Below are 25,668 nucleotides of genomic sequence, written 5' to 3' on the forward strand. Positions count from 1 at the left end.
ACAGGAATATTAACCAGGAAATTGTTGTTCCTTCTCTGTGTCCGAATCCAGTTTCAAAGAAGGAACGCTTGTTACACAATCTAGATGTGGTCCGTGCTTTAAAGTTCTATTTAGAAGCAACAAAGGATTTCAGACAGACATCATCCTTGTTTGTTGTGTATTCTGGTAAGAGGAGAGGGCAGAAAGCTACTGCTACCTCTCTTTCTTTTTGGCTGAAAAGCATCATCCGATTGGCTTATGAGACTGCCGGACGGCAGCCTCCTGAACGTATTACAGCTCATTCTACTAGAGCTGTGGCTTCCACATGGGCTTTCAAGAACGAGGCTTCTGTTGATCATATCTGTAAGGCAGCGACTTGGTCTTCTCTGCATACTTTTGCCAAATTTTACAAATTCGATACTTATGCTTCTTCGGAGACTATTTTTGGGAGAAAGGTTTTGCAAGCCGTGGTGCCTTCCGTTTAGGTAACCTGGTTTGCTCCCTCCCTTCATCCGTGTCCTAAAGCTTTGGTATTGGTTCCCACAAGTAAGGATGAAGCCGTGGACCGGACACACCAATGTTGGAGAAAACAGAATTTATGTTTACCTGATAAATTTCTTTCTCCAATGGTGTGTCCGGTCCACGGCCCGCCCTGGTTTTTAATCAGGTTTGAAAAATTTCTTTCTTTATACACTACAGTCACCACGGCACCCTATGGTTTCTCCTTTTTCTCCTAACCGTCGGTCAAATGACTGGGGGGCGGAGCCAGAGGGGGAGCTATATGGACAGCTCTTGCTGGGTGCTCTCTTTGCCATTTCCTGTAGGGGAAGAGAATATCCCACAAGTAAGGATGAAGCCGTGGACCGGACACACCGCTGGAGAAAGAAATTTATCAGGTAAACATAAATTCTGTTTTTAAGCAACTTTCTAATTTGCTCCTATTATCAATTTTTCTTCGTTCTCCTGCTTATCTTCATTTGAATAAGCAGAAATATAAGCATAGGAGCCCATTTTTTTTGGTTCAGCACCTGTGTAGCGCTGATTGGTGGCTACATTTTGGTTTAACTGTGAAAGTAATTTCATTAAACATTTTGTTATAATTTTGTTAGCTTGTATCTCTCTTTTAAAGAAAGAAAAAATAAATAAACATGCTGGAAGCAATTAACTTGTAAAAAATGATGCATTTTCTTCAGTTTGTGTATTTATTTCTTGTATTGTGTCATGGTCAATGTATAAAAGAAATATAATTTATGATTAGCAAATCATATTTTTATGTTTTAACAGTGCTACAAAATAATAAAATAAATAAAAATAAAACCAAACAAAAAACCCTCTTCCAATGAAGTTCAGGAAGTTTCTTCAGCTGAAGAAATCTTCATATAGTGATGAAACTGTGCTTAAGCAAGGCACGGCTTGTGGAGAGATTGCATGTTGTTGTGCACAGTTTTGCCAATAAAGAATGTATTTTCCTTGTTGTGTGGTTTCCTGTAATGACTGCTTGTCAAAGGAACTTAAAACAAAATTACATTTTCTTGCTTAAGATAGATTATGTAATTTTAAGTGTCTTACTTATATTATTAAACTAATTTGTTCTCTTAGTAGCCTTTCTTCAAAAGTATACCTGGGTAGGCTCAAGTGAAGCAATGTACTACTGGGAGCTAGCTGGCAATTAGTGGCTACACACATGTCTTTTGCCATTGGCTCACCAGATGTGTTCGGCTAAATCCCAGTAATGCATCACCGCTCTGGAGCTTACTTTCACTGTAAGTTTAACCCCTATTCAAGGGTTAAACACATAGTTATGTGCAAGCAATAGTACAGTAATGAAATGCGTTAGAGATTGTTATGCCATTTATCATCTGTATGTAGTAGACTCCAGCAAAGCTGTAATGTTACAGAAGGGGAAACCTCACAAGAGGTAATCTCATTTGCTAGTAATCCGCTGAAGCCACCAGTTAAAGACAGTCACTAGAATATGATCTTTATCGTGTTTTAGTCTCTGTACCAAATGTATGAAAGTAGCGTTGACTGTTTAATAGTAATATACACATTGTAACTCTGTAATTCTTCATGTGTAGGGAAAATACATTGTCTGCTTTGACCCGCTGGATGGCTCCTCAAACATTGACTGCCTGGCGTCCATTGGAACCATTTTTGCAATCTACAAAAAGGTAACTATAATTATTTGTTACTTCCCACAAACAGACATTGTGGACTCCCATATCCAATGCAAATGACACAGATTATCAAATCTATTCTGATATTTGTTGTTGTAGCAGAAGAAGTGCAATATAGATTCTCCTCAGCATGTCTCTTGTAATACGCTCTGTCCTTTTCACTCTTTCCTATTCTGTTTATATTCTCTTCTCCTATAAACCAGCAGCAACTTTTTTGTTCAGTTTTTCATCTTTTACCCCTAAAAGACAGAACATATAATTTTATACACCGTTTCCATTTTATTTCTATTATCAAATGTGCTGTATTATATTGGTATCATTTGTTTATGGAGCAGAAATGCACTACTGGAGCTATCTGAATACATCTGGTTGAGCCAATGACAAGAGGCCTATATGTGTAGCCACCAGCTAGCTCCCAGTAGTTCATTGCTGCTCCTCAGCCCGGAGACAGAACTTTTTTTCACTTTCTGAGATGAGATTTTTTTGTGAAAAATTTTCTGCAGGTAATTTTTAAATTAAATAAAATGTATAAATTTGTCAGTTACACTAAAGCACCAGATTAATTGCAATGTGTTGGTTATCTGGAGAATAAATCAATATTTTAAATTTTATAATCTAGTGCAGTAGTTGAAAATTGCATTGCATATTAGCTACAGACAAAAAAAGTAATTGTAAAATGTCTCTTGAATTAATTTGTTTCCTTTTCTCTTAGTCTAGCATAGAAACGTAGTAATAAAAAAGGTGCATTTCTCATACGAATAGCTTACATTTAGAGAAAAACAGCTTTGCAGACTGTGAAAAGCTAGGGAACGAGCTTGCAAAAATCTCAGAGCCAGACAACAATCAACTACTGCATATTTGATTGTTGTCTTCAAACAGCACTTTGCTCTGGATGCACTGTGGTAAGGAAAACTTATACAATGCAGCCTGAGAACAGCTCTGTTTAAAAAGAACAGCTCTGTGTAAAAAGAACAGCTCTGTGTAAAAAGAACAGCCTAATGTGGAGCAGCACTGAAAAGTTAAAGTGCTAACAGTTCCTGTTCTTTCTGCAAACATGCTGCATTTTCTGCGATTACATCTCAGACCACTCTATGTTCTGCCTTGGGGTCAGCATACATAGGTATGCATTTCAGTGAAGGACATAAAGATAACAAAGACATTTAAAACACAAGCAAATGTAAACCTAAGTGCTCATGTGACAATGTAAAACTTTCTTTTCCAGACTTCTGAAAACGAGCCCTGTGAAAAAGATGCCTTACAACCTGGCCGTAACATTATAGCAGCAGGCTATGCGCTGTACGGTAGCGCCACAATGATGGTTCTCGCCACTGAGTGCGGAGTCAACGGTTTCATGCTTGATCCAGTAAGTGCTGTTTTTATTGCATTATTCAGCTGTCATTTCAACATGAACGTAATATGTGATCTTTAAAAGGGAAATGAAACCCACATTTTTTCTTTCATGATTCAGATAGAGAATACAATTTTATTATCAAATGTGCTTTGTTCCCTTGTTATTCTTTGTTGAAGAGATATCTAGATAGGTAGCGTGCACGTCTGAATCACTACATGATAGGAAACAGCGCTGCCATCTAGTGTTCTTGCTAATGTATAACATTGTTGTAAAACTGCTGCCATATAGTGCCACAGACATGTGCACACTCCTGGGCTTGCATCCCTGACTTTTAACAAAGGATACCAATAAAACAAAGAGAATTTGATAATAGAAGTAAATTGAAATGTTCTTTAAAATTTGGGGTTTTATGTCCCTTTAAGAAATATATATATATGTGTGTTCTCTAAGGAAAGAAAACAAAAACCTAACATATAAAATACATGGACAGACTCGAGCCTTGTTGCTGAATTCATAATGTAAAGTACTAACTCCTTTTTACATGGTACAGTATATGTAGTCACTTGTTACAACAGGCTATAACTAGTACCAAAGTCTGGTATCACAGGACCCATTATAATGTGCTTAGGACAGTGTTTTTCAACCAGTGTGCCGTGAGAGATCCTCGGGTGTGCCGCGGCAGACTGACAATATGTCATGTATAGTTTGTAGGAGGCATAGCATGACAGCACAGTACAGTGTGTGTATATATATATATATATATATATATATATATATACTGTATATATATCCTGTATTAGGCTACAATATGTGATTTTGTAAAATTTTGGGATGGTGGTGTGCCACAGGATTTTTTTATGTAAAAAAGTGTGCCACGGCAAAAAAAGGTTGCAAATGACTGGCTTAGGATACACAGCGTAATCATATTATTGTGCCTAATATAGCTCGTCGTGCTAATGCACCTGTATTTAATACTCTTAGTTAAGTACCTGCTGCAAATAATAATATTTTTTTTTTTTAAAAAGCGCTTTTGTATGGAAAATGCAAGATGGTTAACTTGACAAAGGTATGACAGTTTACTTATTTGTTTTGTCTACTGAATTAAAAGGATAGGAAAGTCAAAATTAAAGGGACAGTCTAGGCCAAAATAAACTTTCATTATTCAGATAGGGCATGTAATTTTAAACATTTTTCCAATTTACTTTTATCACCAATTTTGCTTTGTTCTCTTGGTATTCTTCGTTGAAAGCTTAACCTAGGAGGATCATATGCTAATTTCTTAGACCTTGAAGCCCACCTCTTTCAGAATGCATTTTAACAGTTTTTCACCACTAGAGGGTGTTAGTTCACATATTTCATATAGATAACACTGTGCTCGTGCACGTGAAGTAATCTGGGAGCAGGCACTGATTGGCTAGACTGCAAGTCTGTCAAAACAACTGAAAAAAGGGGCAGTTTGCAGAGGCTTAGATGCAAGATAATCACAGAGGTTAAAAGTATATTATTGTAACTGTGTTGGCTATGCAAAACTGGGAAATGGGTAATAAAGGGATTATCTATCTTTTAAAACAATAAAAATTCTGGTGTAGACTGTCCCTTTAAACTTGCATGATTCAGATAGAGCAGGTCATTTTGAGACACTTCTAAATTCACTTCTATTTTCAAATGTGCTTCATTCTCTTAGTATCCCTTCTTAAAAAACAAATGAATACGCACATTTCATACACTAGCGGGAGCTGCTGCTAATTGGTGCCTGCACACTTTTGTCTCTTGTGATTGGCTAAATAGATATTTTCAGCTTCCTGTTAGTAGTGCAGTGCTGTCCCTTCAGCAATGGATAACAAGAGAATGAAGAAAATTTGATAATAGAATTAAATTGGAAAGTTGTTTAAAATTGTATTTTCTATCTGAATCATAAAAAGTAAATTTCTGGGTTTACTATCCCTTTAATGAGTCAATGTGTTTGCCTTTTTTATTTTATTTTTGTTTCCAGGCAATTGGAGAATTCATATTGGTTGATAACGATATGAAAATCAAAAAGAAGGGCAATATTTACAGTCTGAATGAGGGCTATGCGAAATACTTTGATGCTGCAGTAACCGAGTACTTACAAAAAAAGAAATTCCCAGAAGTAAGTGTGAAAAATTCCAATGTGTTACAGGATATTTAATGTACAGATCATGTTTAGATTCATATAGTGCTTTCAATTTAAATAACTCCATCCCAAGCATGAGAAATAAAATGGATGATGGCATCAGACAACCAAATATTAATTTACAATAGTTTCATTTGAAAGTGTAACTACTTTGTGGTTCAATTATAGAAGTCAATAATAGGAGTTTATTATAGAATGATTAACTGACAGCTTTAGGTTGAGGTTGACAGTGTTATTGGAAAGTGTGTTTACCCTTTTAATGCAGTGCAGTAGTAGTTTAGTAGTTGTTGAGGATTCATCTTAAAGGGCCATTAAACACTAAATACATTTTTATAAGCATAGCCATGGGCGCCGCCATGTTGAAATCTTTCTTACACTATATTCCACTGCTGACTTGTTTGCACATGTGCAGCAACTCTCCTTTAGGTACCTGCAATGTAACCTAGGTTCCAAAATGGCAGCACTCACGATTACACGGAGGTGCATGAAATGTATTTAGTGTTTAGGGCCCCTTTTAATCTAGCTTTGTGCAAGCGAATGCATGAAACTCTGTATCTCTTTCCTACTGGCCTCAAAGCTGTCCGAAAAGAACTAGTTAAAGGGACAGTAAACAACTTGTAATTTATAAGACATTTCTGTTGTGTTGCTGTAGAATAACATATGAACCAAGTCATAATGTTTTTCAAACAAATTAACATACTTTATACTGCAATTATATTCAGTAACCAAACTCCATCTACCATTTACTTTATTTGGAGGAGCCAATCTGGGCTTTAGTCTGCAGACAACAAGGCTAGCCACTATAGTGCACTGTTTTGCTGTTTTTTTTTATCAGTTATAGCCAGTTAGGTACAGATATGTAGCAAGGTTATACTCTTGACAAGTCAGCAGGTGCATTTCAAGGTCTGCAAGTTAGAAATTATTCTATTTTCAGAGCTAAAATACATGAAAGGGGAGCAAAATAAATAATTACACTATAATGCAAAGTTGTATCATGCATAACTAAACATTTTATTTAAAAATCTCAAGGTGTTTACTGTCCCTTTTAAAGGGACATTAAACTCAAAATGTCATTCCCCATAAAATGTTGAATTATGCATAGTCAAAACATTTGCAGTATACTTTAATTATTTATTTTCCAACTTCCTTGATTTTTTTAATGCTGATAATTGTGGATTCATTCTATTCACATATAAAAATATTCTATGCATATATAAAAAAAACATCTTTAATGTCCTGCTAACTGAGCAAAGAGGAATAGTATTTGAGATAATGAACATGTCCAGACACCATGACTGACTGCTTTAAATCTGTATAATATTTGCAGTTTCCCCAGTACTTGGTGTCCTTGCAAGTGACTCAACAGTAAGCAAGTAGTGATTGGAACCATGCGCATTGGTGACAAGAATTCAGGGGCAATTTCATCACTGCTGTACATACTAGTAACTGGCAGTTATTTCATGGTGAAACATAAGACAAAATAGATGCAAGTACTGGTTAGAGTACATTGAATGAGGTGTCTGCATTTTTATATTGTACTACAGATCAGACATTTTTATAAATATACAGTATCTCACAAAAGTGAGTACACCCCTCACATTTTTGTAAATATTTTATTATATCTTTTCATGTGACAACACTGAAGAAATTACACTTTGCTACAATGTAAAGTAGTGAGTGTACAGCCTGTATAACAGTGTAAATTTGCTGTCCCCTCAAAATAACTCAACACACAGCCATTATTGTCTAAACCGTTAGCAACAAAAGTGAGTACACCCCTAAGTGGAAATGTACAAATTGGGCCCAAAGTGTCAATATTTTGTGTGGCCACCATTATTTTCCAGCACTGCCTTAAACCTCTTGGGCATGGAGTTCACCAGAGCTTCACAAATTGCAACTGGAATCCTCTTCTACTCCTCCATGACGACATCACGGAGCTGGTGGATGTTAGAGACCTTGTGTTCCCCTACCTTCCGTTTGAAGATGCCCCACAGATGCTAAATAGGGTTTAGGTCTGGAGACATGCTTGGCCAGTCCATCACCTTTACTCTCAGCTTCTTTAGCAAGGCAGTGGTCATCTTGGAGGTGTGTTTGGGGTCGTTATCATGTTGGAATACTGCCCTGCGGCCCAGTCTTCATAGGGAGGGGATCATGCTCTGCTTCAGTATATCACAGTACATGTTGGCATTCATGGTTCCCTTAATAAACTGTAGCTCCCCAGTGCCGGCAGCACTCATGCAGACCCAGACCATGACACTGCCACCACCATGCTTGACTGTAGGCAAGATACACTTGTCTTTGTACTCCTCACCTGGTTGCCTGCAACACAGGCTTGACACCATCTGAACCAAATAAGTTTATCTTGGTCTCATCGGACCACAGGACATGGTTCCAGTAATCCATGTCCTTAGTCTGCTTGTCTTCAGCACACTGTTTGCAGGCTTTCTTGTGCATCATCTTTAGAAGAGGTTTCCTTCTGGGATGACAGCCATGCAGACCAATTTGATGCAGTGTGCGGCGTATGGTCTGAGCACTGACAGGCTGACCCCCCACCCCTTCAACCTCTGCAGCAATGCTGGCAGCACTCATAAGTCTATTTCCCAAAGACAACCTCTGGATATGATGCTGAGCATGTGCACTCAACTTCTTTGGTCAACCATGGCGAGGCCTGTTCTGAGTGGAACCTGTCCTGTGAAACCGCTGCATGCTCTTGCCCACCGTACTGCAGCTCCGTTTCAGGGTCTTGGCAATCTTCTTATAGCCTAGGCCATCTTTATGTAGAGCAACAATTCTTTTTTTCAGATCCTCAGAGAGTTCTTTGCCATGACGTGCCATGTTGAACTTCCAGTGACCAGTATGAGAGAGTGTGAGAGCGATAACAACAAATGTAACACACCTGCTCCCCATTCACACCTGAGACCTTGTAACACTAACTAGTCACATGACACCGAGGAGGGAAAATGGCTAATTGGGCCTAATTTGTACATTTCCACTTAGGGGTATACTCAATTTTGTTGACCACGGTTTAGACAATAATGGCTGTGTGTTGAGTTATTTTGAGTGCACAGCAGATTTACACTGTTATACAGGCTGTACACTCACTATTTTACATTGTAGCAAAGTGTCATTTCTTCAGTGCTGTCACATGAAAAGATATAATAAAATATTTTCAAAAATGTGAGGGGTGTACTCACTTTTGTGAGATACTGTGTGTGTATATATATATATATATATATATGTGTATGTATGTATATAAACACCAATGTACAAAAATTTCTTGCAGGTGTAAACACATGGAAGTGCTAGAATTACATGCTCTTATGAATTTGAGCATATCATTTTCCACTACAATTTCTCTTTAAGGAAGAACAGCTTCTGCGCTGGCAACTTGGATATTCAGTAACCAGAAATAACCTGTAATATTTTATGTGTCATATAGTTTAATTTCAAAATAGTTTTTCATGTGAGATGTAGCTGCAAATAACTAATTGAACTGATATGAACTGGTATTGCTTACAAAACTAAACAAACTATGTGCATGGATTGAAATGAAAAGGATCTTGTTCGCTTTTATAAGCATGACAAATGACTCTAATGGTTATTTATAATTGGTTTGCTTTGCTTGTATAGCACTGTGCAAAAGTTCTAGGCAGATGTGAAAAAAATGCTGTAAAGTAAGAATGCTTTAAAATATAGAAATGTTAATAATTTATTCTATAACAAAAAAAATAGAAACGTTAATAATTTATTCAGTTAACAAAGTGCGTGAAGTGAAAATGAGTAAAAAGAACAAAAATCAAATCAATATACGGTGTGAACACACTTTGCTTTCAAAACAGCATCAATTTTTGTAGGTACACTTGTGCAAAGTCAGGGATTTTGTAGGCATATAGTCCAGTGAATGATTAAACAATTATACCAAACAGGTGCTAATGAGCATCGATTTGTAGAGTGAAACAGTTGTTAACTGAAACAGAAATAGCTGTGTTGGAGGAATAAAACTAGGTAAGGAACAGCCAAACTCTGCTAACAAGGTCAGGTTGCTGAAGACAGTTTAAGGTAAAAAGTCTTAGACCATGGCATGATCGAGCACAGCATCAAGACATATGGTAGTTATACTGCGTCAGTAAGGTCTCTCTCAGGCAGAAATTTCAAGGCAGACCGGGGTTTCCAGATGTGCTGTGCAAGCTCTTCTGAAGAAGCACAAAGAAACGGGCAAAGTTGAGGACCGTAAATGCAGTGATCGGCCACAGAAATTTAGTGCAGCAGATGAAAGACACATCATGCTTGCTTCCCTTTGCAATTAAAAGATTCCAGCAGTGCCATCAGCTCAAACTTGGCAGAAACCAGTGAAACCCTAGTTCACCCATCTACTATCTGGAGAAGTCTAAAGTGATCTTCATGTAAGAATTGCAGCCAAAAAGCCATACCTCTGATATGGGGAAAAAAGGACAAGCGACTCAACTATACACAAAAACACAGGAATTGAGATGCAGAAAATTACAGCAGGTGCTCTGGACTAATGGGTCAAACTTTGAAAGGCAGTTTGTTCTCTGAAGGACTGGAGAGTGGTACAAGAATGGAAAAGTATCTGCAGGCAACAGTGAAGCATGGTGGAGGTTCCTTACAAATTTGGGGCTGCATTTCTGCAAATGGAGTTGGAGATTTGGTCAGAATTAATAGTCTCCTCAATGCTGATAATTATCCATTAGTCAATACCTTCAGGGAGACATCTGATTGGCCCTAAATTTTTCTGCAGAGTGACAAAGACCCAAACATATAGCCGAAGTCATAAAGAACTATCTAAAGCATGTGAAAAACAAGGAGTCCTGGAAGTGATGATATGGCCCCCACAGAGCCCTGTTATCAAGATCATTGCGTCTGTCTGGGTTTACATGAAGAGACAGAAGCAGCTGAGACTGCCTAAATCCGCAGAAGAATTGTGATTCTCCAAGATGTTTGGAACAACCTATCTGCCGAGTTCCTTAAAAACAGTGTACAAGTGTACCATGAAGAATTGATGCTGTTTTGAAGACAAATGGTTATCACACCAAATATTGATTCGATTTAGATTTTTCGTTTGTTCACTCACTTTGTATTTTGTAATTGATTAAAAAAAAAAACTATTAACATTTCTATTTTTGAAAGCAGTCTTACTTTATAGCATTTTTTCACACTGTACTAAAACATTTGCACAGTACTGTATGTCTTCAATTTAAACTCCTTTTAGCACTATATAGAATATTAGGAACTGAATCTTGAATAGTTAAAGATCATTAGTGGCAAAGTGATTTGTGATTCCACATTTTAATATCTATTTTTTATTTCTAAAGGATGGAAGCTCACCCTATGGTGGAAGATATGTGGGCTCTATGGTAGCTGATGTACACAGGACGTTAGTGTATGGTGGAATCTTTTTGTACCCTGCTAATGTAAAGAGCCCAAAAGGAAAGGTCAGTGTCCATCTCTGTTAGTATTGTATGTGAATATAGTCATAGAGAAGAGGGGCAAGTAAACAATCAATATCTTAGAGGTTCAAGTAAATAACTTGCCTGGATAGACAGATGAATGTGGAAGTGCAGAACATACATGCACTGTGACATTTTGTCAGCTGTGAGCTGAAGAGAGCATAGAAAAAGACTTGGCTAATGTGAGGGTATCAGATGAATAAGTCAGCAGTATGGGTTTGTACTCAACTAGAATATAACAAACAAAGGTATCAGACAAGTACTGTGCACGTTGCAGCTTATTCTGTGAGGAATGAACACACAGATCTCCCTCCAATTTCTTCTCCTCTAGCAGTGCAATATTTACAATTATTGCCTCTCACTGTAAGATACTCACCACACATGCATATTTATCCCATTTTGTATGTGTGGCGCAGCAGAGCACTTTTATAGCAGCTAGACCTAAAGTGGTGTCCCTGTATATACAGCCGTCATTAGGAAACACCCTTTTGTACCTGTAGTAGAGAGTCAGAGGAAACTTTACGTACAGACGGGCCTGCATTAAACACAAAATAAATTACAAATTCCCTATTATGTGTTTTGTGTCAGCTGCTCACAACTAGTAGAAATAATCATAGGTGGGGCATTGACTTTAAATTTTAACAACATGCAAAATATTATAATGTGTAAAAATCATTCTCATTACAATAACATTATTTGTCCCTTTCTATTAGTTGAGACTGCTTTATGAATGCAATCCAATGGCGTATATCATTGAGAAGGCTGGAGGAATGGCCAGTAACGGACTAGAGCCAGTGTTAGATGTAGTACCAGAAAATATCCACCAGAGGATGCCAGTAGCACTTGGCTCTCCGGATGATGTACAGGAATATATTGATATCTTCAAAAAACATGCAGCGAAGTGAAAGACAGAAGAGCATTCCTGTAAAGAGGACCAACGATTACTAAGCAACTGTATTATACCGAAGACACCTGTGAACATGACTTTCTTACTTTTATATACAATGTCAGGCCTGGTCAAAAACATAAATAAAGTTTTATTTTAATCACTGCTTTGTATTATATCTTTTTAAACAATGTCACCTGATTTATGTCAATCCTTAGTGATAGTTTTCTCTTCAACTACACTAAGCTTAGAGATATTGCTAGGTAAAGAATGTCTTTTCTCAAAATATAAATAAAAAACTTTACATATTAAGCAAATTGCTTCAGCTATATGACACTGAGGACTGTTTTAGGAGACAAAAGTATGTTAACAAACATATTGAAATAAAAAAAGTGTATTGGTTGAACTCAACTGTGTTATATAAACTCTTATAGGCTTTCCTGTACTGCAGTGAATATATTCAGAACCGTAAACCCTGCACCTAAAAACAAGTGTCTTCCTTTATTAAAAAAATCACTTATTCTTCCATACTCTTGTATTGTTGCTATACAGAAATAATTTGGTAATTGATTGAAGTGCTGCATTAATATGGGAAGGAAGTCCATTTGCTCTCCTGCAGAGATATGTGTTGATTTACTGTACTGTATTACACCAATTAACTGATGTTTAAAATATTGACCAGCATATAAGTCTTAAAGGACCATTATTAAGTACAGGAGAATCGCATAATCATTGACAAATGAGTAGTAGATTTTGTAATTTCAGAGTTCGTTTCACTTTCCCTGTGCCATGTGACAGCTGCATAGATGTATATACTGTAAATTCATGCCCAGTAGGAGCAGGTGCCTCAAAAAGTATGCACATTTTGATAATGGAAGTGAATTGGAAAGTTGTTTAATATTGCGTGCTCTATCGGAATCATCAAAGCTTAATTTTGAGTTCAGTGTTCCTTTAACAAATTTGACTCATAAGATCCTAAATGTGGACAGCCTTGTACTATAATATTACTCTGTTTTTCCTGTTTCTGACAGTCAAATCAATATTAAAGGAACCACATTACCCTCTGCTTTTTATACAGGTTGGAGCACAAACAAGTTTTCTTTCATGTAATTAGCAAGAGTCCATGAGCTAGTGACGTATGGGATATACATTCCTACCAGGAGGGGCAAAGTTTCCCAAACCTTAAAATGCCTATAAATACACCCCTCACCACACCCACAATTCAGTTTTACAAACTTTGCCTCCGATGGAGGTGGTGAAGTAAGTTTGTGCTAGATTCTACGTTGATATGCGCTCCGCAGCAAGTTGGAGCCCGGTTTTCCTCTCAGCGTGCAGTGAATGTCAGAGGGATGTGAGGAGAGTATTGCCTATTTGAATGCAGTGATCTCCTTCTAAGGGGTCTATTTCATAGGTTCTCTGTTATCGGTCGTAGAGATTCATCTCTTACCTCCCTTTTCAGATCGACGATATACTCTTATATATACCATTACCTCTGCTGATTCTCGTTTCAGTACTGGTTTGGCTATCTGCTATATGTAGATGAGTGTCCTGGGGTAAGTAAGTCTTATTTTCTGTGACACTCCTAGCTATGGTTGGGCACTTTGTTTATAAAGTTCTAAATATATGTATTCAAACATTTATTTGCCTTGACTCAGAATGTTCAACTTTCCTTATTTTTCAGACAGTCAGTTTCATATTTGGGATAATGCATTTTAATTTAACATTTTTATTGCGTCATTCTTGGCGCGGACTTTTTTGGCGCAAAAATTCTATTTCCGTTTCCGGCATCATACGTGTCGCCGGAAGTTGCGTCATTCTTTGACGTTATTTTGCGCCAAAAATGTCGGCGTTCCGGATGTGGCGTCATTTTTGGCGCCAAAAAGCATTTAGGCGCCAAATAATGTGGGCGTCTTATTTGGCGCGAAAAAATATGGGCGTCACTTTTGTCTCCACATTATTTAAGTCTCATTTTTTATTGCTTCTGGTTGCTAGAAGCTTGTTCTTTGGCATTTTTTCCCATTCCTGAAACTGTCATTTAAGGAATTTGATCAATTTTGCTTTATATGTTGTTTTTTTCTTTTACATATTGCAAGATGTTCCACGTTGCAACTGAGTCAGAAGATACTTCAGGAAAATCACTGCACAATGCTGGAGCTACCAAGCTAAGTGTATCTGCTATAAACTTTTGGTATCTGTTTCTCCAGCTGTTATTTGTATTGCATGTCATGTCAAACTTATTAATGCAGATAAAATTTCCTTTAGTACTGTTACATTACCTGTTGCTGTTCCGTCAACATCTAATTTTCAGAGTGTTCCTGATAACATAAGAGATTTTATTTTTTAAATCCATTAAGAAGGCTATGTCTGTTATTTTTCCTTCTAGTATACATAAAAGTCTTTTAAAACTTCTCTTTTTTTCAGATGAATTTTTAAATGAACATCATCATTCTGATACTGATAATGGTTCTTCTGGTTCTGAGGTTTCTGTCTCAGAGGTTGATGCTGATAAATCTTTGTATTTGTTCAAGATGGAATTTATTCGTTCTTTACTTAAAGAAGTGTTATTTGCATTAGAAATAGAGGATTCTGGTCCTCTTGATACTAAATGTAAACGTTTAAATAAGGTTTTTAAATCTCCTGTAGTTATTCCAGAAGTGTTTTATCTCCCTGATGCTATTTCTGAAGTAATTTCCAGGGAATGGAATAATTTGGGTAATTTATTTACTCCTTCTAGACGTTTAAGCAAATTATATCCTGTGCCATCTGACAGATTAGAGTTTTTTGGGACAAAAATCCCTAAGGTTATGGGGCTGTCTCTACTCCTGCTAATGTACTACTATTCCTACGGCAGATAGTACTTCATTTAAGGATCCTTTAGATAGGAAAATTGATTCCTTTCTAAGAAAAGCTTACTTATGTTCAGGTAATCTTCTTAGACCTGCTATATTTTTAGCGGATGTTGCTGCAGCTTCAACTTTTTGGTTAGAAGCTTTAGCGCAACAAGTAACAGATCATAATTTTATAGCATTATTTTTATTCTATAACATGCTAATAATTTTATTGGTGATACCATCTTTTGATATCATTAGAGTTGATGTCAGGTATATGTCTCTAGCTATTTTAGCTAGAATAGCTTTATGGATTAAACTTGGAATGCTGACATGTCTTCTAAGTCAACTTTGCTTTCCCTTTCTTTCCAGGGTAAATAATCATTTTCGTTCCTTTCCTCACAAGGAACAAAAGCCTGATCCTTCATCCTCAGGAGCGGTATCAGTTTGGAAACTATTTCCAGTTTGGAATATATCCAAGCCTTATAGAAACCTATAGCCAGCTCCTAAGTACCTATGAAGGTGCGGCCCTTATTCCAGCTCAGCTGGTATGGGGCAGATTACGTTTTCTTCAAAGAAATTTGGATCAATTCCATTCTTAATCTCTGGTTTCAGAAACATTGTTTCAGAAAGGTACAGAATTGGCTTCAAGTTAAGGCCTCCTGCTAAGAGATTCTTTTCTTTCCCGTGTCCCAGTTAACACAGCAAAGGCTCAGCATTTCTGAAATGTGTTTCAGATCTAGAGTTGGCTGGAGTATTTATGCCAGTTCCAGTTCTGGAACAGGGGCTGGGGTCTTATTTTATCTCTTCATTGTACCAAAGAAGGTCAATTCCTTCAGACCAGTTCCGGATCTATCATTATTGAATCATTATGTTAGGATACCAACATTCAAGATGGTTACTGTAGGACTATCCTGCCTTTTGTTTAGCAAGGGCATTATATGTCTACAATAGATTTACAGGATGTGTATCTGCATATTCCGATTCATCCAGATCACTTTTAGTGTCTGAGATTCTCTTTTTAGACAAGCATTACCAGTTTTATGGCTCTACCGTTTGGCTTAGCCTCAGTTCCAAGAATTTTTTTCAAAGGTTCTCGGTGCCCTTCTTTCTGTAATCAGAGAATAGGGTTTTGGTATTTCCTTATTTGGACGATATCTTGGTATTTGCTCAGTCTTCTCATTTTCGAAGAATCTCATACGAATCGACTTGTGTTGTTTCTTCAAGTTCATGGTTGGAGGATCAATTTACCAATCAGTTCATTGATTCCTCAGACAAGGGTAACCTTTTTAGGTTTCTAGATAAATTCAGTGTCTATGACTCTGTCCTTGTCAGACAAGAGAAGTTTAACATTGATATCAGCTTGTCAAAACCTTCAGTCACAATCATTCCCTTTGGTAGCCTTATGCATGGAAATGTTGGGTCTTAGGACTGCCGCATCAGATGCGATCTCCTTTGCTCGTTTTCACATGCGACCTCTTCAGCTCTGTATGCTGAACCAATGGTGCAGGGATTACTCAAAGATATCTCAATTAATATCTTTAAACTGATATTACAACACTCTCTGACATGGTGGACAGATCACCATCGTTTAGTTCAGGGGGCTTCTTTGTTCTTCCGACCTGGACTATAATCTCAACAGATGCAAGTCTTACAGGTTGGGGAGCTGTGTGGGGGTATCTGACGGCACAAGGGGTTTGGGAATCTCAGGAGGTGAGATTTCCGATCAATATTTTGGAACTCCGTGCAATTTTCAGAGCTCTTCAGTCTTGGCCTCTTCTGAAGAGAGAGTTGTTCATTTGTTTTCAGATAGACAATGTCACAACTGTGGCATACATCAATCATCAAGGAGGGACTCACAGTCCTCTGGCTATGAAAGAAGTATCTCGAATTTTGGTTTGGGCAGAATCCAGCTCCTGTCTAATCTCTGCGGTTCATATCCCAGGTATGGACAATTGGAAAGCGGATTATCTCAGTCGTCAAACGTTGCATCCGGGCGAATGGTCTCTTCACCCAGAGGTATTTCTTCAGATTGTTCAAATGTAGGAACTTCCAGAAATAGATCTGATGGCTTCTCATCTAAACAAGAAACTTCCCAGGTATCTGTCCAGATCCCGGGATCCTCAGGCGGAGGCAGTGGATGCATTATCACTTCCTTGGAAGTATCATCCTCCCTATATCTTTCCGCCTCTAGTTCTTCTTCCAAGAGTAACCTCCAAGATTCTGAAGGAATGCTCGTTTGTTCTGCTGGTAGCTCCGGCATGGCCTTACAGGTTTTGGTATGCGGATCTTGTCCGGATGGCCTCTTGCCAACCGTGGACTCTTCCGTTAAGACCAGACCTTTTGTCTCAAGGTCCTTTTTTTCCATCAGGATCTGAAATCCTTAAATTTAAAGGTATGGCGATTGAACGCTTGATTCTTGGTCAAAGAGGTTTCTCTGACTCTGTGATTAATACTATGTTACAGGCTCGTACATCTGTATCCAGAGAGATATATTATAGAGTCTGGAAGACTTATATTTCTTGGTGTCTTTCTCATCATTTTTCTTGGCATTCTTTTAGAATACCGAGAATATTACAGTATTCTTCAGGATGGTTTAGATAAGGGTTTGTCCGCAAGTTCCTTGAAAGGTCAAATCTCTGCTCTTTCTGTTCTTTTTCACAGAAAGATTGCTATTCTTCCTGATATTCATTGTTTTGTACAAGCTTTGGTTCGTATAAAGCCTGTCATTAAGTCAATTTCTCCTCCTTGGAGTTTGAATTTGGTTCTGGGGGCTCTTCAAGCTCCTCCATTTGAACCTATGCATTCATTGGATATTAAATTACTTTCTTGGAAAGTTTTTTGTTCCTTTTGGCCATCTCTTCTGCCAGAAGAGTTTCTGAATTATCTGCTCTTTCTTGTGAGTCTCCTTTTCTGATTTTTCATCAGGATAAGGCGGTGTTGCGAACTTCTTTTGAATTTTTACCTAAAGTTGTGAATTCCAACAACATTAGTAGAGAAATTGTGGTTCCTTCATTATGTCCTAATCCTAAGAATTCTAAGGAGAAATCGTTGCATTCTTTGGATGTTGTTAGAGCTTTGAAATATTATGTTGAAGCTACGAAATCTTTTCGTAAGACTTCTAGTCTATTTGTTATTTTTTCCGGTTCTAGAAAAGGCCAGAAAGCTTCTGCCATTTCTTTGGCATCTTGGTTGAAATCTTTAATTCATCTTGCCTATGTTGAGTCGGGTAAAACTCCGCCTCAGAGAATTACAGCTCATTCTACTAGGTCAGTTTCTACTTCCTGGGCGTTTAGGAATGAAGCTTCGGTTGACCAGATCTGCAAAGCAGCGACTTGGTCCTCTTTGCATACTTTTACTAAATTCTACCATTTTGATGTATTTTCTTCTTCTGAAGCAGTTTTTGGTAGAAAAGTACTTCAGGCAGCGGTTTCAGTTTGAATCTTCTGCTTATGTTTTTCATTAAACTTTATTTTGGGTGTGGATTATTTTCAGCAGGAATTGGCTGTCTTTATTTTATCCCTCCCTCTCTAGTGACTCTTGTGTGGAAAGATCCACTTCTTGGGTAGTCATTATCCCATACGTCACTAGCTCATGGACTCTTGCTAATTACATGAAAGAAAACATAATTTATGTAAGAACTTACCTGATAAATTCATTTCTTTCATATTAGCAAGAGTCCATGAGGCCCGCCCTTTTTTTGTGGTGGTTATGATTTTGTATAAAGCACAATTATTCCAATTCCTTATTTTATATGCTTTCGCACTTTTTTCTTATCACCCCACTTCTTGGCTATTCGTTAAACTGAATTGTGGGTGTGGTGAGGGGTGTATTTATAGGCATTTTAAGGTTTGGGAAACTTTGCCCCTCCTGGTAGGAATGTATATCCCATACGTCACTAGCTCATGGACTCTTGCTAATATGAAAGAAATGAATTTATCAGGTAAGTTCTTACATAAATTATGTTATTTGTATAAACACCTGTTGCTTCCCCAACTGAATGCCAAGTTCTAATTACTTGTAGGTTAGTCATTGCTTAAAGGGACAGTAAATACAATTACAATATGTCTTACTATAGAATAACAAATCAGTCTAGTCTAAACATTTTTTAAACAAATTAACATATTTTTTTGCTGCAATTGTTTTTCAAAAGCCAAATTCCACCCACAATTTGCCTTATTTGAAGGAGTAAATTCGGGTTGAGTCTACAGACAAGGCTAGTCATGGCCATAATGTTATTATGATAGCAGCTTATATTGAAAAAAAATAGTTTTCTTAATAATGTGGTGCCAGTCTTTCAGTTTAAACTGAGAACCTAGTTTTCTCTCCCCACTATCTGTGCACCCATATAAGGTTTGAGGATATTTTAGATTAGAGGCTAAGAATACAATTTTTAAAATTTGTAAGAAACTTGAGTAAATAGTTTTTGTTCATGTGTAGTGATGAAAGAAATCGGTTGCAAGTAGGATAACCAGTCACAAAAAGGAAGTAAAGATCTTCCTGTTCACTCCTTGCTGTTACGTCCTCATAGTGCAGTAGAGTTGCATAATTAACAAATGCATTATAAAAACACAATGCAATAACACATAGATCATGATGGCTGCATGGAGAGAAATCACACAAAATCTGTTGGCCTTTTTTTTTTTTAGACCTTGTACTGTAATTAAGTTGTTGTTTACCCTTTACATCCAGTACCCTGCATAGGGACACACACAGCAATCAAACTAAAATATGCGTTTATAAAATTATTTGGGATCTTGCAGTACTGCTGAAACTTCTAAGATCATCTCACCTAAGTGAAAAGCTTTAGATCATCATCAGGCTCTTAGGGGCTGATCTAGGAAAGTGCGGACAGCAATCATGTCCGCCGCACAGCGATAAATGCCGACAGCATACGCTGTCGCATTTATCATTGCACAATCAGTTCTGGTGAACTGTTTGTGCAATGCCGCCCCCTGCAGATTGGCCGCTAGCAGGGGGTGTCAAGCAACCTTATCTTATGCGATTGGGCGAAATGCTGTCTGCCGCCTTAGAGTTGACGGACAAGTTAAGGAGCAGCGGTCTTAAGACCGCTGCTTCTTAACTCCTGTTTCCAGCGAGCCTGAAGGCTCGCGCGGAAACAGCTGCATCAAGCTCCATTCCAAGCTTGATGAATCAGCCCCTATGTCTGAATTTCAAATGAGTAGTAGATTTTTTTTTTCTGATAAATTTCAAAATTAACGGTTGTTTATTGCCCCTGTACTTTACTATTGTTCATTGCCCCCTGTATCATGTGACAGCCATCAGCCAATCACAAATGCATATATGTATATACAGTCAACTCTTGCAAATGCTCAGTTGGAGCTGTTTACTGAGAAAGTGTGCATATAAAAAGACTGTGTACATTTTGATAGTAGAATTATGTTTTTTTAATTGCATTTTAATAAAGCATTTAGTTATTGTATTTCATAGTTCCATGTATAAGATTTCTACCAGCAAAAATAACTATTAACTAATCGGGTAATATTTTTGCAACACTCTCCAGCAAACAAAAATAATATTCCATAAGGAAAAAAGAAAATCTTGTTTACATAACTTTTTTATTAACTAATAACTAAGTTTAAACACAAATGTCTTTATTCTAGGCAGTGATAAGAGCAATGAAGTATATCTGCTCCTTGATGTTTACATTTCTTCCAGCCTTGTGGCTCTGTTTTCATCCACCGACAAATATCATGTTCCTTTAACTAATAAAGAAAAACAAGATGAATATGGGATTCCCTCTAGGCCGAAGCTATGGTTGCTTTCTCCACCTTTCCCATACTTAGATTATTTCTTATAATCCGAATGCATAAGAAGTCGGCCGCTCATCGCATTTCACTCTTTATTCACATTTATTCTTGTGAAAGATAAACAATTTTGCACAGATCTAAGTGAGTTTCAATTTTTCAATGATCCAAATGCACAGGCCTATTGATTTCAGTTTGTAGAAACATTTGATGGAAAGGAAATTCGTTTTCCCTTTTCTGTATGATAGATTGTATTATTGTTAAATCATTTTTAATTAGTATTATACCACAATGAAATTGCATAATTACCATTTTATATCAATCTAATTTTGAATCTTTTCCCAGTTCTTTCTCCAGTAATACTCATTAACGAAGAAAAAAAAAGCTTCTGACCTGAAGGAATTGAAAAAAACCTGCTTATTAGAACATTTATATGTTGCTTTTTTAAGGAAGAGCAAAACAACCTTGTGATTTCACTATAAAAATTGTTTTTTTTTTATGGCAATCCCTTTCTACTATTCCAGAAAAATGACAAAGGCCTTTTTTTTATATTTTCAAGTCTGATATCCTGGCCATTCTGCTTTAAATACACTAGAATGTAAGCAACAGGAGGGATATAGAAGTGTGTTAGCAGAAGGTTAGGCAAGGGGGAGAGAATACTGTCTCCATCTTGCCTGTGCTTTAGTAACCTAACCCACCTCTGGTTGTCAAGATTGTATCTTTCTGTTGTATGATGTGATTTGTCAAAGAGCTTAACTAATTACTGATTGATTTCAAGTAATCCTATAAAATCTCAACCCTGAAGCCAATCTTCTTTATTTCTTCTGTTGTGTTCATAATCCTCTCTGTGGCTTTTGTTACAATTTAGAGTAAATTATATTTTAGGGCAAATTTGCAGTGTCAATTTTAAAATGCAATAACTGATCTCATGGATTAAATACATTGTGGTCAGATGTAGGTTCTTGGACAGGGGTAAGCACAGATGGGTGTGTTCTGGCTTCATATTTGGTTGTTAAAGGGACAGTCTTCTCCAAAACATGTATAGTTTAAAACGATAGATAATCCATTTATTATCCATTCCCTAGTTTTGCACAGCCAATTTATGTTCATATACTTTTTTACCTCTGTGTTTATCTTGCATCTGAGCCTCTTCTGACAGCCTTCTTATCACATAGCTATTTATTATCTATTGACTTGCATTTTAGCCAATTAGTGCTGTGTCATCCATAACTCCACGGGAGAGAGCACAATGTTATTTATATGGCCCACATGGATTAGCAGTCTCTTGTTGTGAAAACCTAATAAAAAAACAATAAGAGGCTGTCTGTAGTGGCTTAGAAACAGGCAGAAATGTAGAGGTTTAAATGTAATAAAGTATATTAATATGGGGGGACGGAGCTAACTGGTGAACGGAGCGGTCGCATTATTCCAGAGATCCTCATAAAAGTTTTAAAAACAAGCTAAAAAACCTGATTAACTTGGTTCAAAAAGCTGAATCTTTACGGAGATAGGTCAGGAGACCTAGAGGATACCGCAGAAAGCATTGATAACTCCGTAGGATACTTTGCGAAGTTTGACTCCTACACACTTCCAGAGAGGCGGTAGGAAAGACCGCGGCTGCGGCCTAGCGCGGGAGATATACATACCGACCCGCTGAAGATCTGAATAGCCACCTACCCTCGGTTGGTCAGACAAGCTGATTTGGAAAACCCTCTGGAAGTGGAGACCTGCAATTATTAGAGACAGAAAAGGGGAGCAATACCACAGAGGCGGCAATTTGGCGCAAATCGCCCTTTTAAAGGTACGACATAGACTTACAGTAGTGGGTTATTATAGGCTTGGCTGAGCACAGACCACATCTAAGTAATAACATTGGGCCATTGTGGAGCATCAATATAAAAGCCTAGTGATTATTAATAACCCCACATGTTAGACACTTACTAATTGAAGGCATATAACGATAAACTGCCTTTCAGCCCATACTTATTTTTATATGCATTGCCCTCAAGGCTTCACTATACAATTGTGCAAATAGTTTCTTTCAGCCGCAATATAAATAACTACGCCATCAGTGTGATGACACACGCTACCAAGAAGCTTATAACCTAGTGGCCAAGCAAAATATGCTGTGTTGATACAGTAAACAAACGCAGTTCCCTTTTTTATTCAGCCCATACAAGAGACAACAACTACTCCTCCTGAGCCTAAAGAGGCAGCTTGTTTGGCTGCGATTTGGGAACCATCTTAGGAGCCTTACTTAAAGGGCCACAGTCTCAAGACAGGGAACTGCCTATTATTTCCAGGTGGAACTTGAAAGTTCTTCTAAATAATGAGTGCCCTCCATGGCTTTCATGATGGGTGAACAATGAACAGGAGGTCGTGGGAGGCGGCGGGCTGACAAGTGTTTTCCGGCAGCTAAAGAGAGACAGTGCTGCAATGCTGAATAAGATTATATAACTAGATATACAACCTCTATATTCTTGCCCCTGAGCTCTATATATGTTTACAATTGCTTCTTGTCTCATTATACGCATACAATCTATAACCCTAGAACCTACAGTTCAAAGATGAAGAACAAAACACAAACAGTCAAGGAATGCCATTCCAAATCTCAACTTAATGGGACAGTATACACTCATTTTCATATAACTGCATGTAATAGACACTACTATAAAGAATAAGATGCACAGATACTAATATAAAAATCCAGTATAAAATGGTTTAAAAACGTACTTAGAAGCTTTCAGATTAACTCTGTTGAAAAGGCAGTTGGAAAGCCCACTGCAAGTGGGAAATAAGACACTCCCCCCCTCCCCCTTCTTTTGCATATGAAAAGACCCTTTACACAAACAGGAGCAAGCGGGAGAAGGTAGCTGACGGTATTCAAATTAAACTTTGGGGCTTGGTTAGGAGTTTGAAAATCAGAGCAATGTTATTTAAAAATAAGCAAAATTGGGGGAACTTCCGGGCGGCGGCCATCTATGGACGCAAAACTGCTAGCTGCTCACACCTTCCTGCTGAGATTACAGAATATAGCAAGATATAGCTATTATTTGGGCTTCAAATTGTCAGAATCAAGACTATAAAAAGTTCGTCTTTCATTTGATGCCTCCTTCCTTAGGATCGTGCAGCACTTTCGGTTACCGGAGCTATTTCGAGGCTGAGGCCTTTTCAGAACCCCCCCAGTGACTCCCATATGGGTAACCACTGTCGCGCAGACCCCATTGTGGGCTGTTCACCAAATACGTTTTTTACCTAACGCTTCTAACATGGAACCATATACCAAGGAGGGCTTTCTTGCGGAGCTGCGATACCTACTAGCTGACCACCTCGTGGCATTTGAGGAATCACTGTCAGCAGCACTGGGTACTAATGGCGGCTGCTCCGCTCAGAAACCTACCCTGCCTAAGCTTGACTCTCTGGAGCATATTAGAGAGACTGATAAGGAGCCCCAGTGTTCACTTCCCATACCTTACGACTCTCAGATCAAGCCGGAATCAACTGATGTGGGCTTTGCAGCGTGGAAGGAGGAAATTGCAGCTGGGTCAGAATTTCTGAGTATACACGTAGGCACTGGAGATACAGGCAGACAGGTCTCAGTGCTGCTCCGGGAGCTATGTGGCCTTACACCTACAGGGACCACGGGTGTAAACTCTGCTCTAGTCACAGAAGCTTTCCCATTGCAAATATTACATCCCGTGTCCACTATCCCGCCACTATTTACTTTTAGTATTAGTACTAAATATAATTTTCTAGCCCATATGTAACCGCCATAGTTTGGTATCCCAATGTTTCCACATAACATAAGCCCTATAGAGCCATACTGTGTACGTAACTTATTAAAAGCAAGCTAATTCCACTTCCTCCCCTTCCCATGTTGTTTTAGCTCCATCAGCATCAGATTAAATAATAATGCCCTATGTATGTTAGATACCAACAGAAGTGTTAACACTTCCATTGTATGGCGGCCAATTTTGCATTTTTATATTAATATAGTTGCCCACCTATTTCCTAACCCAAGAAGCTTGTAAAGAGTCCAAAGAGATGCCTTATAGACCTAATACTTGATGTGTTTCCCCTCTTGCTCCATTGTACATAATATACGTTGATGTTATTGGTTTAGGCGAGGCCATTGCTTCCCATATGGGGATTTATTTTTCTGCAGTTAAGACACTCGCTTATATGGGTTAACTATTTGTTTAAAATAAAAAATGAGGTTTATCATTGGAGGCCCAAAAGTGGTCTCCAGTGTTGGTAACACCCTCCTATAGCTGGCTTGTTTATTTGTGAGGTCCAAAAGTGGCCTCATATATTATTTGGGAGGTACATAGAACATTAGGCAACCATGTGACTATATAATACCTTGAAAAATGTGAGGTTTAGTAAACAATATATGTGACTACTGTACTATAAGATGCATTGTATAATCTTTATCAATGTCACTGTTGACTATTATAATTGTAACCTTTTTTCTTTTTACCTCAATAAAAATTTATTTAAAAAAAAATAAATAAGCAAAATTATAAAATTTTTTAAAAAAAAACAACTTTATGGGCTTTATAAATAGATCATGTACAAAACATTTATGCAAAGAAAAAATTAGTGTATAATGGCCCTTTAAGCAAAAACATCTAGATAAAGACTCGCCGACCTCGAGAAGCAGTATGGATACTAGCATTTCAGACACAAACGCATCACCTGTTGCAGACATTCAAAATAAAGAACTTGTATCCCAAATTAAATCTTTATTCCATGAGGAACTGAAGTCTGCGCTGTATGACTTAAGACAAGATATCAAAGATATTGGCACTCGCACAGCTGAACTCGAAGAAAGGACAGATGATATAGCCGAAGAAAGTCCTCGCATACAGAAAGCTCGCATACAGAAAGCTATGTCAGAACATGAAGAATATATCCATAAACTTGAGGAAAAAATTGAAGATCTCGAAAATAGATCTCGCAGATCTAACCTCTGAATTAGAAATTTACCAGAATACTACAAAAATCTGCAACAGGCTATGTTTACACTTTTTCACCAGCTTGTTCCTGATATAGA

At 37.7% G+C, this 25,668-nt stretch overlaps 1 protein-coding gene across 1 annotated transcript in view; it reads left to right on the top strand.

The window, feature by feature from the left end:
* LOC128643954 (fructose-1,6-bisphosphatase 1) overlaps positions 1-12,181 on the top strand; it is a 30,862-nt gene extending 18,681 nt beyond the window's left edge. The window contains exons 3-7 of the mRNA XM_053696721.1: positions 2,058-2,150; positions 3,379-3,519; positions 5,501-5,638; positions 10,996-11,115; positions 11,844-12,181. Of these exons, the coding sequence (XP_053552696.1) occupies positions 2,058-2,150; positions 3,379-3,519; positions 5,501-5,638; positions 10,996-11,115; positions 11,844-12,035 (684 nt within the window). The 3' untranslated portion in view covers positions 12,036-12,181. The remainder of the gene's footprint in view (positions 1-2,057; positions 2,151-3,378; positions 3,520-5,500; positions 5,639-10,995; positions 11,116-11,843) is intronic.
* The last annotated feature ends 13,487 nt before the right edge of the window (positions 12,182-25,668 follow it).

The sequence above is a fragment of the Bombina bombina genome, unplaced genomic scaffold, assembly GCF_027579735.1.
Source record: "Bombina bombina isolate aBomBom1 unplaced genomic scaffold, aBomBom1.pri scaffold_1211, whole genome shotgun sequence".
Classification (NCBI taxonomy): Eukaryota; Metazoa; Chordata; class Amphibia; order Anura; family Bombinatoridae; genus Bombina; species Bombina bombina.